This window comes from Aethalodelphis obliquidens, unplaced genomic scaffold (genome assembly GCF_003676395.1).
Source record: "Aethalodelphis obliquidens isolate GAN/ISIS:26980383/991018 unplaced genomic scaffold, ASM367639v1 scaffold1, whole genome shotgun sequence".
NCBI lineage: Eukaryota > Metazoa > Chordata > Mammalia > Artiodactyla > Delphinidae > Aethalodelphis > Aethalodelphis obliquidens.
In genome coordinates, this window is record NW_020837945.1 from 96,075,028 (window position 1) to 96,094,741 (window position 19,714).

General features: G+C 41.1%; 1 protein-coding gene across 1 annotated transcript; it reads right to left on the reverse strand.

Annotated features, from left to right (window-relative positions):
* Positions 1-1,609: 1,609 nt before the first annotated feature.
* Positions 1,610-19,124, reverse strand: SAMD7 (sterile alpha motif domain containing 7). The gene is made up of 7 exons (XM_027112875.1): positions 19,006-19,124; positions 17,129-17,253; positions 13,276-13,354; positions 11,540-12,168; positions 10,406-10,527; positions 6,289-6,399; positions 1,610-3,112 (listed from the first exon to the last, which is right to left on the reverse strand). The coding sequence occupies exons 1-7, from the start codon at positions 19,104-19,106 to the stop codon at positions 2,918-2,920; spliced, it is 1,362 nt and encodes a 453-aa protein (XP_026968676.1). The 5' UTR covers positions 19,107-19,124; the 3' UTR covers positions 1,610-2,917.
* Positions 19,125-19,714: the final 590 nt, after the last annotated feature.

Here is a 19,714-nt window from a genome sequence, read left to right on the forward strand (position 1 = left end):
CCTATTTAGCAAACACATTTTTATTGTGATTGTTTTTCAAACATGAGAGAGAATTTTGTTGTTGTTTTTGCTGTTCTTTATTTTATTCTCCCAAAGGGTACACAGTACAATCAAGACTAAAGTTGAATTTGCAGAAGAGTTAAAAACTATTTCTATATGATAATATGAGTAAAGTTTTCACCCTTCAAAATAATTTTGATTACTAAAGTGGGTCTTTTGTTAAAAGGTACCCTAGAGTCATGAATCTGGAAAGAATAATCTTAGTGTGGACAAGCAACTTCAGTCTCCTTTCCTTCCAAAGAAGAGTGCTTAGAGCTGAGGAGAGCCTCCTTTACGTGGTTCTCTTTTTATGCATGGTTCTAAAATTAAGCACAGTGCTTTTTTTGGTGATAGTACATGCCAGGATGACATAAGGACATTTTCCTTAGAGTAACATTGAGACACATCTGTTCAAGTGAATCAGTTACCAACTCAATTGACTCATTTAGCAGGGAAAAGAAATTCAAAAGCCATCATATGGATGGAATCCCATGATCCCTTTGCCACTAAAAGTATTAATTAAGCTTTCTTTTTATCCCATACCATAACACCTGTTAACTCACGTTTGGCACCTTGTGAAACTTTTATATGCTGGGAATAACAGCAGGTGAAAGGTTATGTGACAAAATAGTTCTTAAAATTTTGAACTTTGAAAGTATTATTTCTCTCTCTGAGCCTTTCTCTCTCTTTCTCTCTCTATCCCCTCAAAGTTACCAATACTCCCTCTTTGGTCCACAAGCATGTTTGATAGTATAATATAATTTTATGTCAGGAAAAAACCCTGTTGTTTTCACATTAAAAATGAAAGAAAGCAAAGATCAACTAAATCAACATGGCTTGTGGGGAAATGACTTCAAAAGCCCATCTTCCAAATCAAAAAGTGAACATGGGAAGCACGCTATCTATGTTTATCAATGCAATTTGTTTGTTTGTTTTAGGAATCTATTGCTACAAAACAAATTATTCCATTAGTGGCTGGAAACAACACATACTTATTATCACAGTTTCTGTGGGTCAGGAACCCAGGAGCGGCTTAGCTGGGGGCCTCTGGCTCAGGGTCAGCCACAGGGCTGCCGTCAAGCTGTGGGCAGGAGCTGGATAGTCATCTCAAGGCTTGACCTGGGGAAGAGTCACGTGGCTATTGGCAGGCCTCAGAAGATCTATTGGCGAGTTCAGTCACACCGTCCTCTCCACAGGTCCGCCTGGAGACAGAAAAGCTGGCTTCCTCCAGAGCGAGCAATCCAAAGAGAATGAGAGAGAGGACCTGTGACAGAAGCCACAGAAGTGACACCCCGTCATGTCTTCCATCTTCTATCCCTTAGAGTCATAACTGCAGCCCACCCCAAAGGGGAGGGGAATCACACAAGGTATCAACATCAGGAAGCAGGGGTAACTGGCATCCATCTTAGAAGCTGCCTACCACAGTTTATATTTTTATTTTATTTTTTCTATTTTTTGGCTGCGCCCCCATGGCGTGGGGGATCTTAGTTCCCTGACCAGGGATTGAACCCGTGCCCCCTGCAGTGGAAGCTCAGAGTCTTAATCACTGAACCACCAGGGAAGTCCCAGTTTGTTTATTTTAAATATAAATTTTAAAAACAGAAAATACGTTCTCATAGTTAAAAATTTTAAATGTACCAGAGGATATATAGTCAGAAGTCTCCCTCACACCGCTGTCACCCAATACCCTCCTTGAGCAAACGCTTATCAGCTCCCTGCAGATCCTTTCACAGTCTTTCTGTTCAATGTGAAGTTGAAAGAGTGGGATTCCACAGGGCACGCGCGGAAGCTGCCGTCATCGTCTCCCCTCGATCTTGCCAGTTCAGTACTGCTTTGAGGAGGTAACTCTTCCCCACCTCTTGGGTGAAATAGGAGGTGGTCACTATGCCCTTTCCTCTCCGTCTCAGGTCATAAGGAGTCCTCCAGTTGTTTTTAGTCATAACATGGTTTCATATCAGAAGGAAAAAGCTGAGTAACAGTCGAACTCTGAACTTTAAGGTTCGAGCTTCTGCCCGTTCCTTTCTCCAGCTTCCTTCAGGCTGAAAGCCTGCCATGAGAAAAGCTGGGGCCTTGTGCTCAGCTCCTCTATTTCTCTATTTTGTACTTCACTTTCTCTTCTTCCTCCTTCTGGCTCCACTGGGTTGCCTCTGTCTCTCTCTGGGCTGGGGGATGGGAAGCCAGTGAAGACAGTTAGGAGCTCTGTTTTTCAGTGTCAGTTTTTCTGGCTTCTGCACAGATATCCTCGTGGAAACATCCAACTATAGCTTTCTTTTTTTTTTTTTGAAAATCAGAAATAGACCTCTTTAATGAAGGTCGTCAAAGGGTACAAACTTCCAGCTGTAAGTACTAGGGATGCAATGTACCACATGATAAATTGAATGAACATGCTGTACCTTATATATGAAAGCTGTTAAGTAAATCCTAAGAGTTCTCATCACAAGGAAAAACTTTATTTCTTTCATTTTGTATCTATAAGAGATGACGGATATTCACTAAACTTATTGTGATAGCTATTTCATGATGTATTTAAGTCATATCATTATGTGGTACACCTGAAACTTATGCAGTGCTGTTATGTCAATAGTATCTCAATAAAACTGAAGGGAAAAAAAAGAAATACACCTCTTTATATATACAAATTTGATGTTTGCAAATTCTATCCTTCATCTAGTATTTGCTTCCAAGGATACGCCTCCAGCCACTTTGTGATGTGGTCACCTCAGGAAGCCTGGGCAAGGCCTCCTCCCCGAGAGCTCAGGAGGGTGGGCTTTCTCTCCCTCTGATCCGCCATCTGGTCCTGGGAAACCCCCACACACCCTTCAGAATATGCCAGACTTTTCAGAAAACCGATTAAGACTGTTCTTGCTCTGTGAGGGTTTTAATTTCTCATAGTATCTCGCTCATTTCTTTTAGGAATGATCATATCCTGGGAACAAGGAACGTCCAGTGTATCACTCCAGGAATTAAAATCCAAAAGAGGGTTTGTATCTGTTGGTTGATTGAATGCTTGTTTCGTGTGGGTAGGAAGTGAAAGACTTTTCTTGTAGAATATACTTTCCATATGCTGAGATACCTTAGAAGACAAAATATAGTAATTACATCTATGAATTCTTTCAATAACACAGCATATTCTGCTAAGCCACAGGTGGCAGGGAGGCTGAGGTAATTTCAGGCATGGGACATCTAGAAGGACACAATTCTAGGATGTGGTGGGCTTTTTCTTTTAGAATCATAGTGTTTACATTGTAAAACTGGATATCAAGGTGGTAGGAGCTTACCAGTTCCTGTTCTTGGTTCTGCTGTGGTTGATCTGCACACACAATTATTTTACTCTGAGTTCACTCTAGCTCCTCCTTTCCCAATGGTCCCACAAGGGTTCCCAGACACCCTACTTCACCTTCACCAACACCCAGCCCGTCCTTCTCCAGGTGAGGCTGGAATTCTTTAGAACCTCAGCACACAACAGGCCTTCAGTGGGCTTAGTGTTGAGACATAAATAAGGCTGCGCTGGCACTTGGTGCCCTAGTACTAACCAGCGGGCTCCTACACAAACCTGATGCCGAGTGGGACCCAGGAGATTTCTATATTGTTCACATTGTTACAGCTCAAACCCCCAGCTCCCTCCATTCTAATATCTTTCTCAAATTCCAGTAACTTTTTCTTCTCCTACCCCTTTCCTTGTGTGCTCAGTCCCGGTCTACCTTCTACGTTTCTGTTCTGGAGGGTAGGTTTCCTTCTTCTTAGCAGTTCTTGCTGTAATGGAATTTTGCCCTTGAGTCCCATTTTGGAGATTGAGATTTTGTTATCCACCGATTCCTGCCTGCTCACCTTCTGGGACGTTCAGATGTTACTCAGAACCTTCCAATTTTCCTGCTTCAATGGGACCCCTGGAAATTCCCAATCCCAAGGACTCTACAACTGTTCTGCTTGGTTGAACATCTGGCATCAGCTGGACCTTCCCCCTCCACCTCCCCCCCACCCCCAGCTTCTGTGGGAGTCCTGTCCTGTTATACTGGTAGATGGGGCCTGGGATATAATAGCTCAGCTGGGCTGCATGGAAGCACTTATATATATCAGATAGGAGCATAAGAATGCTAGCAGCAAGTGAGGAGAAGATTAAGAATGACTTGGGGTTGGCCACATTGTAAGGACAAAGCAGAACAAAAAGTGCAACGAAAGTGACAGACCAAAGCCAAAGAAAATTAGATTTGAGAAAACACTGCAGTGGTACTGTAAGTACTCCAAGAGGTATAGTTTCCTCACGAAAGAAAAATCAATCATTTAAAAGTGAATATTATATTGTACCAATGTTAATTTCTTAGTTTTGACAAATGTGCCCTGTCATGTATTATGTTAACATTAGGAAAAGCAGGTGAATTCTCTGTACTATCTTGGCAACTTTTCTGTATCTAAAGTTATTCCAAAATAAGAAGTTGAAAAAAAGAACATCAATGGAAACACTGAAGTATTTGCATTAGAAATAAAGAACTTCTTTACCCTGAAAAGTTTAGGAAAAATAAAAAGGTTTTTGAAGAACATTCTGGAAACTCAGCTCCTGGTCTAAGCATGTATTGTGAATAAGTAAAGTACTGTATAAATTCTGAAAGAATTAGTTGAGGCTTCTTGGTTTGACTTTTAGGAAACTCACTCTTTCAACAAATAACTATTGACCTATTACGGGTTTTGCACGTTCTAAGGTTGTATCTGTCAACAAAACAGATAAAGATCTCTGCTCTAATGGAGCTTACATTCTAGCGGGGGCAGAGGGAAATCAAAAATAAATATAACAAATAAATAAATTATATTGTGTGACTGAACGTGATGGGTGCTATGGGGAAAAAGAGAAGACCAGAAAAAGGGATAGCAGTAGTATGTATGGGGGCTGGGCCGTGTGCAATTTTAAGTAAGGTGAACCAATCAAACCTCACTGAGATGGTTTGGTGGAGCAAAGATGAAGGAGATGAGGGAACAAAGCATGAGGATGTTGGGGGAAGAGCATCACAGGCAGAGGGGGGAACAGTGTAAAGGTGGAACCTGTCTAGATGTTCGAACAGCATTCAGAGGTGAGTTGACAAAAGCAGTAACTGGCAGGGAGAGACTTAGAAGATGAGGTCAGGAAGGCAAGGGTGGTGATGGGTGGAGAGGACTGCAAATAATATAGGACTTTGACTTGGACTTTGAAAGAAATGGGGAGCTATTGCAGACATTTGAGCAGAAGAGTGACATGATCTGTCTCATGTATTAGAAGAATCATTCTTTACTGCTGTGTGAATACGCTCTGGGTGGGCAAGGGCAGAGCAGGGAGAAGAGTTAGAAGGCTAACGCAGTAATCCAACGAGAGAAGACAGTGCCTTAGACCAGAATGAAGCAGTGGAGGTAGTGATGAGAAGTGGTGCTCTGGAGCTGGCTTGTTCCAGCTCTTGAGACCAATTGTTATAATTTTAGGAAATTTGCAAGCTAATTGCTAAAAATGCCATTATTAAAAATTAAATTATATAAAGTTACAATTAGATATATTATATTGCAAACTAAAGTATTAAATACCCCAAACCTATCACTTAATTATTTTTACCTACTTATTTTACTATAATTGTTTATTATTATCTCTGCTCTTGAGGTTGTTTACACTTGTGCTATCCACATGGTGAAGATAGTCTGAAATGGGGAGCTGCTGTGCACCTCTTCCCAATTCTGTATTCAGTGACGCTGCATGTGGAGTTTGTCAGCCATGGTGGGAGGATTGACACCACAGAAATTGACAAATGCTACGAATTGGGGTTCATTTTTAAAGACAGCAGGTTGTTAAACATTGGCCAGCACACCACTGCTTTGTGCCTTCCCAACCAAAACTAGGAACGTGTACCAATGCCCCGTCCAAAGTTTTCAGGTTCCCTTTTTTTTTTTTTTGCAGTACACGGGCCTCTCACTGTTGTGGCCTCTCCCGTTGCGGAGCACAGGCTCCGGACGCGCAGGCTCAGCGGCCATGGCTCACGGGCCCAGCTGCTCCGCGGCATGTGGGATCTTCCCAGACCAGGGCACGAACCTGTGTCCCCTGCATCGGCAGGCGGACTCTCAACCACTGCACCACCAGGGAAGCCCTCAGGTTCCCTCACTTTTATCATGTCCCCAACAACAGAGGGAAAAAGCTTAATAAAGAGGTATTGTTAATGTTACAACAAGATAAAGGTAACGTATTTCTCTTAAGCTTCATACCATTAACACATGTTTAGTTACGAAAAATCACACTACCTGCGATTGGATCTTTAGTGCCGGCCCCAGCTTTAAGCCCATAGTGCTTCGAAGATGCCCCTCTGTGAGTAATGGCAAAGTTTCTCCATCAATTGCATGATCTTTAAACACCTTATTAAACACAAAAGATGTCAGCTTTGTTTAAATGTCTTTTTTTAAGACCTAACCTATTCTCATGAAAGCAACTTGAGCGACCTTTCTGAAACACAAAGCTAAGCACGCCACTCCTCCTTAAAACCCAGACCGTTTCCGGGATGAAGTCACAATCCTTCAAGTCTCAGTGGCCTGATCCCTTCTCCCTCTTCAGTCCCCTATCCTGCCATCCTCACCTTTCCCACCTTGGCCCTGGCCTCTGGCCACTAAAAATTATTCTCAAACCCCAACCATGTTAAGTTCTCTCTGGCTTCTGGTCCTCACCTGGAAATTCCTCCTTTGCCTCCCTCTCACCTTGTTGCCCCTCAGGTGGTAAACTCCTCACCGTCAGGTCTCACTTTCGATGCCTCTTCCTCTAGGAAACCGTAAGGCCCTCCTGTGTGTTCCTACCATGCCCCGTAGCTGCCCTCTCCAGCATGGTCACGCTGATGTGGAATCCCTTACGGTGCCCCTCTTCTGGACTACAAGCTCCGTGAGAAGAGGAACCATATTTGTCCCATTTCCACTGTGTGTTCCGTGCCTCGGAGGGCATGCCTCAGGACCAGCAGAAAATTGGATTCTTCTTGGGAAACTTCTGTACCAGGAACTTTGTGTTCTAACAGATTTTAGTTATTTACAAACTATATTTATTAAGTAATTATTTCTTTTCCTATTTTAACTGATCAAATTGTAGAATGGCTAATAGAAGTAACTTAATTTGGGCCAAAGCAAAAAAGTGGACAGTTTGGGTTAGTCTCTGTAGCCTTATTTTGGGGAAATGTATGATATTTCTTAGGTTGTCTGTTGTTTTGAAATATTTTGAATAACTTAAGCATACCTTCTACCACCTTTGAGAATTCCTAGGGCCCCAGGTACCCTTGGCCGAAAATCATATGGCCCAATAGCCTCAATGTAGAGTAATTATGATGGAAAGAGCTAGATTTGGAGTCACACACACATTTTTTTAAGCAGTCCTCTAGCCACCTTGAAGTTCAGCTTTACTCAGCTGCAAAATAGAGCTAATATCTCCTTTGCAGAAGTATGGTGTCGATTAAATTTAAAAGACAATCTAAATAATTTACTTAGCACTGTGCCTGGCACATAGTCTGTTGCCAATAAAGAGTAGGCGCTATTATTATGATTTTTTGTAAATGAGAGAACCAGCACAGAAAAGGTTAAGTGAGTTGCCCAAAAATCATAGCTTGCCTGTTAGAGAACCTGTAAAATAATGTATAGTTCATGATTCTGATCCAGAATTTTCCCTGCTTAACCCCACTGCCAATCAGCAAAAGGAGTGCTGATAAAAATAGTCACCTATATTTATGGTAGAAAATTTACCTAATTTCTCCTTCCTTTGTAGGGATTCCATTGAGCAGTGAAGGGACCATGAGAGATCATCCAAAGAAGGAGAAATCACAGAGATAAATTTTCACACAGAGGTAGGCTGGCACCCAGGGCCTGAAATGCATGAGAGCCTAACCTTCAGTCCTGGTGGGTGGACCCTGGGCCTGAGGCAAGGATGCAGAACATGCCTCTGTCATTCAGAAGATACCCTCACTTCATTCTCATGAGAGCAGCTTGGGCCAAGTGCATGGTATAAATATGCATGTATTTTTAATAATTTCATTTATTTTTAGAGAGAATACTTTCACTGCTGACTTATTTGAACTAGACATTGACTTTGAACAAAAAAAATGTGTTACAGGGTATCCTGGATGTCCCTAAATGGCTGAACCACCCATCCTCTCTTCATAGCTATTTAAGATTTCATTTGCAAGGGGCTTTGGATTTTCACTGCGGTTATTTTTTCCTGAATTTCCTTTTTCAACCTGCAGAAGGTGGGTGGTTGGAGGTTGCTGCACCTAAGGCAGAGGTGAGGAAGAAGAGGACAGAGAAGGGGACAGGGGGTGTGGCCCTGAGTAGTCCCAGGGGCTGTGAGTAAAAGCGGATGGCACATTGCAGACAAGGGTTCCTGTGAGAGCTGTGCACAAGCAGTGCTACTTCAGAGTCTGTTGCGCTCAGACGGCACCCAGCTGCATCCAGGGGGGTGCTCCCCATTTCTGTACAGAACACTGTCACCGAACACAGCCTGGTCATGCCCAGCAGAGTGTGGCATCCTTGCTGTTGAGGTCACCAGCAATTGCTAAGAGGGGAACTGACTTTAGTGAGGAAACAAGAGCAGGACTTGATCCTAAACACATTTGAGAAACACTTAGAAATAACTGTACCACTTCTTGGGGTGGGGAAGGAAGCACCAACATCCTGTTGGTAAGAGGTAATGAGTCAGCAAAGTTTGGGGTCTTCGTGTTTATGTGACGTCTTTATACCCATAAGGGGACATCTGGGATTATAAAGTATGAAATACATGTAACATTATTTATTACAAGAGTGGTTATTATAAACTGCATTTTTATGACTGTGAATCACTGACTGATTAAAAATAGTGAGTTCAAACAGATTCAATCCATCAGAAGTCAGTAATCAAATGTTCGTTATACATGGGGTTGCTTCTTTCTGGTTATCAGAATTTGGTAACTTCATTGTACCACTTGAAAAGCGGCATAGATACATTTAAAAAGTGACTTACCCACGGTTAATGACTAGTAATAAAATAATAAGGTTATACTCATTGAATAGGCAAAAATAGAACAAATTTTTTTAGCAGGTATGCAAAAAGACAAAGTAGGTGACTTGAAGAATACAACCTGCCTCATAAGTAACTTGAGATTCTGCTTTCTCTAGAAGCCTCTGAGGCAATGATGAAATTAGAATCTACTGAGTGCCAGGCACTCATTTATGCTTACAACAATCCTTTGAAAATGTATTATACTATTATCCTCATTTTACAGATGAAAAAAACCGAGACACCGAGGAGGGAGGCAATTTGTCTTAGGTCACATGTCCAGAAAGTGGAAAAGCCAGGATTTGAACTTGTACTTTCTGGTTTCATAAGCCATACTCTTAATCACTACTCTATATGACTTTTCCATTGGTCCAATAAAAAGAAAAAAGGAAGAAAAAGAGAAAGGGAAAGGAAGGAAGGGAGGAAGGGAGGGAGGGAGGGAGGGAGGGCGGAAGGAAGGAAAATTTTTAAAAAATTAACAGCATTACACTGAAGAAAATATCACAAAATGAGATCTGAAAAAAGTTATCTCTAACATCAGTTACTTATGATGTAGTTAAATCATAATGTCCTTTTCTTGCTTTGTTTTACTTTAAAATATAAACCAAAGATAGTTATACCAGATTTAGTAGGCACATTGTTGCTTGGAATTGTGTTATTAAATCGCTTGAAAAAGTAAATTATATGCATGAAAATGTAGCACTGACATAAACTTCAAAAACTTGGCAACCCACCATTTTTATCTCCAATTTTCCCATATAAGTGAGGCTAGTTTTACTTTTCAAGTGTCCTGATAGTTCATTATAATTTAAAAAATAGTATTTATCTACCAGATTAAATTATGTGTGTAGGCGTTTTTATATATTGCCCCAGAATAAAAACGGAATTTTAAAATAGTTAATTTCCAACTTTTCAGATGTATTTCCTTCTTGTCCTTTTTAGAATAAAGTATATATTTCTGTTATGTATGATAAGTAGCCTAAAACTTCTGATACAGAAGTACATGCCTCCAAATGTTTGCTAAATGGATGAGCAGGGAATACAGTAGACACCGCTCCTTCTTCTTGGATGTTTGGCCTCTGAACCTCCTAATTCTGGGAGAATTCCACATCTCAGGAGCCTTAATGGGACAGAAACTAAAGCCAGACACTGGCTTTCCCAGCCTCCCCTGAGGCTGGGGTGGGCACATGACCCAAGCTCCACCAATCAGAGGCTTCTGTTCCAGGGGAGCCAATGACATACAAAGGGAGAGATTATTAGGAATGCTCTCTGGGGTCAAAATCAAGTTCAACAGAGCTCATTATGAAGGAAGTATATTTCAAAGTGTCTAACTTTTAAGAAAATACTTAAATGTTGCATCACCTGAGCATAGTCTGAACAACCTGGAAGGCCACTAATGAAGTTGTACACGTCATTCACGGTCCATTTCTGAATATCTTCATCCAAAGATAGATTTTCCTTGATTGTAAGAAGCACATGTGTTCCTTTAAAACAGAAAGAAAATTATTTTGTGGGAAAAGGGAAAAGGGGGAAGCTAAGAGTACAGTTTCATGTATAGTTACATTCATTTCCTCATGTTCTATTACCACAGAGCAGTCCCTTTACATAGATCTACACATAACCCCCTTAAAAGATAGAGTTACTGAGAGATGATTTCTAAAAAAGCTTAGCTACCTCCTTTCTTTTCTTCCTCTAAAGGATCTTTAATGACAACCTTATCATAAATAAAAACAAAGTTCCAGCTTCTCTCAGATTCCAATAGAAATACCCTGTGGATTTCATTCTCCAGATTAATACTACCATGTTCTATGATGTTACATGATTTATCATGCTCTCTAAGCCATGTGAGAATTTAGCTACATCTTCATCAAAATGGCAAATTAATATTTTGTCAGGGAAGCAGTCGGTATGGTGGCTAGATTACACATATCCAAATCCCTGTGTTTTAAAATATTTTTATCTAAAGAAGTTCCAGTTTTAAACTATTTTTTATCTAAAGAAGTTCTTGAATACTATTCAGTGTGTCTTTTTGGGGCAGGGGGTAGTGTGTTAATACTCTTAGGTTAGAGAGTATCATAGCAGTAGTGAGCACTGAAAGAGCTTCTGTTTGTTTATTTTTTCTACACTTAAATACAGGGGAGATTGAATTCATACTTTTAAGCAAGAAGCCCCTCTGTTTTGTGTTGAAGAGATTAGATTAAATCAAAAATTAAATTAAAATGTTAATTAAAAATTCTGGTAGGCTTTCCCATCCTTCTCATATTTACCTTCCTAGCCTTTGCTGAAATTCTCTATATAGCAAATATATAAACACAGATACATTGCACTGTTATGGCTGACTGGAACTAATGTAATAAATTTTTCAAGAGGAGGTAATTCTAAGTAGGATCAAGAAGAAGGAGGATAAAAAGAAACACAGTGGTTACAGCTCACCATGTAATAACTCCAGGGACTTGATGACCTGCGGTTCATGAGGATTAGCCCCTGGACTCCTACCTGGCAGAGACGGTCGAGGAACTGGCGGGTAAACCTCATTCTTTTCACCACAGGCTGCCAAAACCTGCTCTGAAGCCTTCTCCTTCCCATTGTCCCAGGCCTTTTCTTCCAGGGGAGTGCCATGAGCTCCCCAGGGTTTTCCATGGCCGCGCTCCAGCTCTCCAAAGGTGTGGGCAAGAGCTGTAGATGGATTTTCTTCAGTTTCACCCAACTTGTGATTGTTGAGAGTGTCTGTTTCTGGGTCTTTTGCATACTCATTCTCTTCACAGGGAATTGCACGGGTTTGGCCTAGGGGCTTTTCTTCTACTCCACTTTTAGAACTCTCGGTGTCACTGTCTAGAACTTTCTGATTCCCTGTACCTCTCCTGAGACGACGACATTTCTGCCCCCAGCTCTCTAGAAAGTGCGGACCGGTTGCCACTAGCATGGGGTTTCCCTGAAAGTTTCTCAGGGCGCTTCTGTGAGCATGCAGGTCACTGGCAGGGAGCATGCTCCTGCCATGGTCGGTGGCTGGGCCAGCTGGGATACTGAAGCCATAAAGGAATGGTACCCCTAGGCCTGCTAGTCCCTTGGAATTAACTTTTTCTATTCTCCTTTGTTGGTAAATGGCATGCATTTCCATTTCCATCCTAAAAACAGAACAATATATTTTATAAACCCAACAAAACCATTAGAAATATCATTTTAATGGCCCTCTGCCTTCCCTATTGTAGCACCTCTGCTTTTCTTTTGAGTCCTTATGCTACTTATCTGAAGTCTGTTAGGTGTAAACACGAATCTCCCAGACAGCCACTGGGAAGGAGAGTCTGGAGTAAGATCAGAGGTGAAGGGTTTGGCTGAATCTCACAATGGAAGTCTAAGGCCAGTCTTTAGAGCACTGTCTCTAATGGATGTGACAATCTTAGCAGGGATGGGGAGAATGCAGCACAGCATTAGTTTCTTGCCAGAGATTAATCCTCAAAGAAATTAAAGTTTTGGGAAGAAGTTTTTAAACCTTACAGTACAATTTTAGTGAGACTCAAGAAACACGGAAGTCTCAACTGTTAAAGTTAATGCCAGTGGTAAGGGTTGGGGAAGGGAGAAGGGGGGAAGACTTGCTGGTATTTTTGCTTACTTTACTTTGCTTATTGGTCATCACCTGGACCCCTTAATGTGCAGCAATGAAAAAGTTGACTGATGCTTTCTCTTGCCCACAGCAATAACCTAGTCATCACTGCTGTGTGTTTCTCCTGGCTGTTGAAGGCCACTTTTAGATTGACAGGGGGCTGTCTGGGCTCTAATGGCATAGTTTGAAGTGGGATTGGCAAGCTTGGCTCCTGTCTTTGAGCAGAACTGAAGTCATTTAAGACAGAAATGCCAGTATGAATTTCAAAGGAATCACAGCTAGGCATTTTAATTATGAGACATTGACAAGCTACTGTGATCTGCAGACTTAGCTTCACTGTGTAATTTCTAATCTTGTTTTTATCCTTAAACAACCTGTGTACATGTTTGTATATGTTTCTTTTTGTAATATTCCTGGAATACTTTTTGAAAGTAATCAGTGTGTGTGTGTGTGTGTGTATATGTATATATATATATATATATATAATCAGTGAATACATATACACAAATATAACAATATATACAAAAACAATACACAAATACAATAAATGAATGAATATAAAGTATATATGTAACAAATGAATAAACAAACAAGTGAATGAATAGAAAATAAAACAACATTGTTACATTACCTGGCAGTATGCTGCCTTTGAATCATTTCATTCCTTCTAGCCATTGCCTTTATGGATTCAGGTGGCAAAATGCCCCAACCTTAAACAAGAAAACCACCATCCCACCCCACAAACAAATTAACAACATCCACTTGAAAATAATGAAAGAAAATATAATGATTTAAAACAGTATCTGCAAAAAACCACCAACTGAGCACAGTGTTGGAAATGGTATCAGTTCATAGCTGTTCAGAATCTTAGAGTCACTTTGGTGATGGCATGATAACACCAGATAATTTTTTTCTTTTTTATGGCTGCGCCTTGCGGCTTGCGGGATCTTATTTCCCTGACCAGGGATTGACCCCAGGGCCCTGGCAGTGAAAGCACCGAGTTCAAACCACTGGACTGCCAGGGAATTCCCCAGATACTTTTTTTCTTTAAGTATGGGTCTCATGACTGGCAATGTTTCCCTACCATACTTCAAAAGGAAAAAGATGAAATTAACTGTGGATCTCTTGATCGCTTGCTTTTTCAGTAAATATTGATAATTTTTTTTTGGAAGAAAAGAATTAGCTGACCTTAAAAAAAAAAGTAACTAAGTGCTTCTTTATGCACTGAAATCCCTGGAAATAATACAGTGGGTTTTTTTTTGTTTTTGTTTTTTTTGCGGTATGTGGGCCTCTCACTGTCGTGGCCTCTCCCGTTGCGGAGCACAGGCTCCAGACACGCAAGCTCAACGGCCATGGCTCACGGGCCCAGCCGCTGCGTGGCATGTGGGATCTTCCCGGACCGGGGCACGAACCCGTGTCCCCTGCATCGGCAGGTGGACTCTCAACCACTGCGCCACCAGGGAAGCCCCAAATACAGTGTTTTAAGTGGATAAAATATGAAGCTCTCTACGTGGACTTTTGGGTGTAGCTGAGGAAAATACTTTTTACAAAACAATTTCAATGGAGTTGAACAGCAATTACATTCTGTGTCAACCTTCCAATATGTCTTAAGGTAATGACAGCATCGTCAGAATTCAAGGCTCTATTCTTGCCTGGTAACTTCATGCTTATATTGATTTTTTCTTTCTCTGGACTCCTAATGCACTTAGAGTCTATGCTGGTGCTTCTCAAACCATCCCTTGGTGAAGGACTATTTTTTTCTTTTAAAATTTCCAACCCATCATGGACCAATACTTTCAAAAAATACATAAAATGACATTTTAGAAAATTGAAATGAAAACAAGAACAAGTACAAGCACAATTTAAAACGATTAGATTAACAGACATAAAATTACCCTGTCAGGTTGCTGTGAAAGTTTCTAAGCCTTACTCTCTGTTTATGCATTTATTTGTACAAACACTTCTCAGACCAGCATAGGTCTACAGACCACACTGTAACAATAACAGATGCACAAATTATACTTATTACAGAGTTTTGTTCAATGATAGTTTTACTTGTGTAAATCTGTTCTCCCCAACAAGAGGGCAAGTATCATGAAGGCTAGAACTGTTTTTATACTTGCCTTGTACCAAGCTAGCAGAGCTCGTTTAACTCCTATTAATAATAACCTATCTTGAAATACACCATACTGTATCTATTTTTAAGAGATTCTCTCTCAGTTGTAAAATTCAGAGGTTAGATGACGTGGCCTCTAAAAATCCTTCTGACTCTAAACCTCTATATTTTTATAGTTCAGGGCCTTTGAGATATTCTCCTTGAGACAGCTGGCATGCATAAGACTGCCAACCCACGGGGTAATGCCCAAGGATGCAGAGACTGTCCATGTGAGAAGATCAGTGTAGCGGGTACAATTCTCATTACCTGGATTTTAGCACCCTATGAAATGTGGACTCATCAAACCTATTTCAAGTTTCTTTCTCTTTCCCAAATAGTTGACATCAAACTTAGTGCTAGTCCTGTTGTAATAATCCACTCCCTACCTAACATCCCAAATTTTGAAACAGATCCCTGTCTTAATCCCTATTTTGCTAACTTACTTAGTGGCTCAGTTTCTATAGGACTGAGGCCCTACCTTGCCCTTGCTTACTCTCTTACACGTCAGCCTTGAGGTGGGAGACTGACCTCTGTTCCTGGGACAGGTTGTCAACCTGCCTGTTTGTATCCAACTATTGGCAGTTTCTGGATTCTTCATCAGTAAGCAGCTCTTTCTGAGTCAGCAATGCAGCTATTTCACTGGCCTGCTTAATTGCTGCCTGTAACTTCGGGCTATAGATTTAACCTGGTTCTTGCTGCCAGATGGGGCTACCATCCAGGTTCAGCTGATGGGCCTGTCACACTCCAGTGGGTGTGTCTAGTTTCAGACCTGGCCCCTGCTCAATCTCATCGAAGTGGACCCACATGCACTGCGGCAGACAACATGCTTCAGTCCAGGCAGGCCAGTGTCTTCACTGGCCCTGGCACCAATCTTGTTTCTTTCTGTCTCAGGCTTTTCACTCACATTGTTCATATCTAGTGGGTTGGCAAAAAGTTCATTTGGGTTTTCCTGTAACATGGAAAACTCGAATGAACTTTTCGGCTAACTCAGTATTAAGAGTTGTTGGAACTGGAGAGCAGGGACAAACAGAAACTCACTGAATATAGTTTGGGGGAGATAAGATGCATCAATCTGATCTTCAATCTTATTCCCTCTTGAGCCCCTACACTCATGTTTTTACTGACACCACTCTGCTGAAATTGCTCTTATCGAGATCATCAATGACCTCCACAAAGCTATATCTAATCATGTATTCTTGGTCCTCATCTTACTTGGCCTTTGAGTGGCACACTTGACACAGTTGCTCACTCTTTCCTTAAAACACGTTCTTCCCTTGGTTTCCAGGCCTCCGTCCTCTCCTGGGTTTCCTCCCACCTCAGTGGTTGCTTTTTCTATATCTCCGTTTATCTTCTAGACCCTGTTGGTACATCCCAGGGATCATCCTTTCAACTTGTAACTCATCCTTTTAACCCACTCTATGGATGATCTCATCTAGTCTCATATATCCCGATGACTTCCAAAATTATATCTCCAGGTTGTCTCCAGAAGTCCTCCCTGGACTTCAGCTGCCTTCCAGACATCTCCCCCATTGATTGTCTATTAGGCATCTCAAATGCCTATGATATCCCTCCCGCCCCAAGAACTCTTGCTTTCATGGTCTTCCTCAACTCAGTGAAGAGCAACTCCACCTTTCCCATTTCTCAGCCAAAATTTCTGATGTCATCCTTAACACCTCTCCTCTTTTCACATCTCATATCTAAACTCTGAGAAAATCTTGTTGTTTCTACCTTCAAAGTATTTACAGAATCCAGCCACTTCTTACCATTCCTACTGTCACCACACAGGGCCAATCCATCATAATCTTTTGACTATTCTAATAGCCCATTAACTCCCATCAGTTTAACTCCAGAACTTTAATCCTATCAAGTTTGTCCCCAACACAGCAGCCAGAGTGATCCTGGTAAAATGTAAGTCAGACCATGTCATTCCTTTGCTCAAACTCCTCAAAAGCTTTCCCTCTTCCCCAGAATAAAAGGCAGGTCCTCACTATGGCCTATCAGGCCATATGTAAACTGCCCCAGGGCCTTTAACTCTCAGACCTCATCTCCTCATGACCTCATCAGTTCCTGCCTGTAAGATAAGACAGATAGTAATTGCAGATTTTCATGTTATTCATCAGTAAATTGATGGTTGGAGGAGTTAAGCGACTTACACTTGGTTACACAGTGGTGGAACCATGATTTAAACCTAGGTAGTAATTATAGAAACTACAAGTATAATCACCATACAGTTTTGCCTCTAAAATTTGGCAGTAAATTTGATGGCAAGCTTAATGCAGCAGTCCAGTTCACAGTGGCTCCACAGACGAGAGCCATCTGTTGCTCATACCTGAGTAGACATGACTGGACAGCACGTTCGGCATATTTGCATTTGGTAGAGCAGAGAATCCAAATTGGGAAGGAACATAAAACTGTCTTGGGTCAGTTGGAGCTACAGTGGGAGGCAGTAAATCTCTAGGGAAAAAGATACAAATTAGGATATTACTCAGCCATAAAAAGAAATGAAATTGAGCTATTTGTAATGAGGTGGATAGACCTAGAGTCTGTCATGCAGAGTGAAGTAAGTCAGAAAGAGAAAAACAAATACTGTATGCTAACACATATATATGGAATTTAAGAAAAAAAAATGTCATGAAGAACCTGGGGTAAGACAGGAATAAAGACACAGACCTACTGGAGAACGGACTTGAGAATATGGGGAGGGGGAAGGGTGAGCTGTAACAAAGCGAGAGAGAGGCCTGGACATATACACACTACCAAACGTAAGGTAGATAGCTAGTGGGAAGCAGCTGCATAGCACAGGGAGATCAGCTCGGTGCTTTGTGACCACCTGGATGGGTGGGATAGGGAGGGTGGGAGGGAAGGAGATGCAAGAGGGAAGAGATATGGGAACATTACGTATATGTATTCACTTTGTTATAAAGCAGAAACTAACACACCATTTAAAGCAATTATACCCCAATAAAGATGTTAAAAAAAAAAAGAAAAGATACAAATTAGGTAAAATGAAAATGGAATTGTACAAAATTTCCATTGCATAGACAGTGAGGTTTTTTTTATTGCCATATGGGATTCTATCATCTCTTCCCAAAATGAAGTACAAAAGTCCTGCAGTCTCTATTGGCTTAAGTAGAAATATGATGAGAAAGCTTAGGAGGAAGGGCTCTACTAAGGAAGGACTAACTCAGCTGCCAACACAACAGAGAAAGCAGGAAAGGGAAGTTTTAGGGATGTCAGGGGAAAAAAAAGATCCAATCAAATCAGTACCAACGTCTGATTTTCCATTCTTGACCACAACATTCTTTCCTCATTTGATAAACATACTGTGGCTTGAGTTTTGCCATCTGGGATCAGTGACTACCTGGGTGGACAATTTATTTCTCCACACTTCAGTGGTCTCTAGAAGTCCAACTCTTTTGTTCATGCTCCATGAACAAGCATAAATACTGAATTTTTCTTTCTCCTCAGAATGTCAGACTATATCAATATATTCAAAAGAAGGGAAGACAGGAAACTGCCAGAGTGTACAACCAAAATACTGATAACTTCACTTTTATTGCAAAGAAAGAATTGCTCTATCACAGGAAATCCAGGATACCCAATTGTTATGGACTGAAGTGTGTTCCTAACCCCTGCCCCACCATGCGACTGTCTTTGGAGCCACGGCCTTTAAGGGGGTAATTAAAGTTAAATGAAGTCCTAAGGGTGGCGCCCCAGTAGGACTGGTGTTCTTATAAGAAGAGGAAGAGACACCAGAAGTGCTTGCACACAGAGAAAAAGCATGTGAAGACACAGAGAAAAAGGCAGTCAAGTCTGCAAGCCAAGGAGAGAAGCCTCAGGAGAAACAAAACCTGCCAGTACCTTGATCTAGGACTTTCAGCCTCCAGAACTGTGAGAAATAAAATTAAGCCACCCAGTCTGTGGTATTTTGCTACCACAGCCCTAGCAGACTACATCCACGTTTGCACCTATGCGATGCCTGTCACATAGAAAGTGCTCCTTAGCTATTTGCTGAGTGAGGACGTCAAGCAGGCCTCAAAGGGGAAGTGATGCAAAGTTTGTTGAAGATGTGGCCGGCAGATTTATTGCACCACAGTTCCCTGAAATAACATTAGACAATAAAACAACACTGGGATTAACAGCATTTGAAACCTTAATAATATCCATTTTCTCCTTTGACTGGAATATGGTATTGAAGAGAGATACCTATCCACACTTGGAGGTTCAAATGGTGAGGGAACCAGTGGAATCCTCTGATGCCCTGATGCTGTCAATAAAGGGTTCACGGCCATCATTGGGTTTATCATCAATATCTCTTGCCACTGATGGAGTTCTAAAAAAAACCAGATAGATATGTCAACAAACACCTCTACTTTTTGTGAACTATTTGAATTCTTCTTGAACACGATGAACACCTTTTGTATTTTCCCAACACTTGGGAAGACTAACTACAGCAAGGTTTCAGTTACACAAAAACCCCTCCATTGTTAAGTACCCAGATACAACTGTAGAACTCCGTGTGCCTTTGGAATTTGTTGGAGAGTCCACAGGTAATACCATACCACACTACAAGCAACACTAATAAAATTAAACCAGTTTTGCGAGATTCCAGAAATACCATCTTCTTTTATTACAACTTATTTTGATGTTTATATTTCCAGAAGTACAAATGCACGTATGCTCCCATATGTTAAATTTTTGGAAAAATATTCCTATTTAGTTCATAAGATTAAAACAGAAAAGAGGAGGAAAATCTTCCTAATGGCCCAAAATACGTCTAATTAAAGTGAATACAGGCTGACTGCATGTGTCTAACTAGAACAAGTGACCAAGTTATATCCAAACATACATAAACACAAGCATTCATAACTTTATCTAGAACCTAGTGATCAGAAAAAGGGACCATTATAAAAGG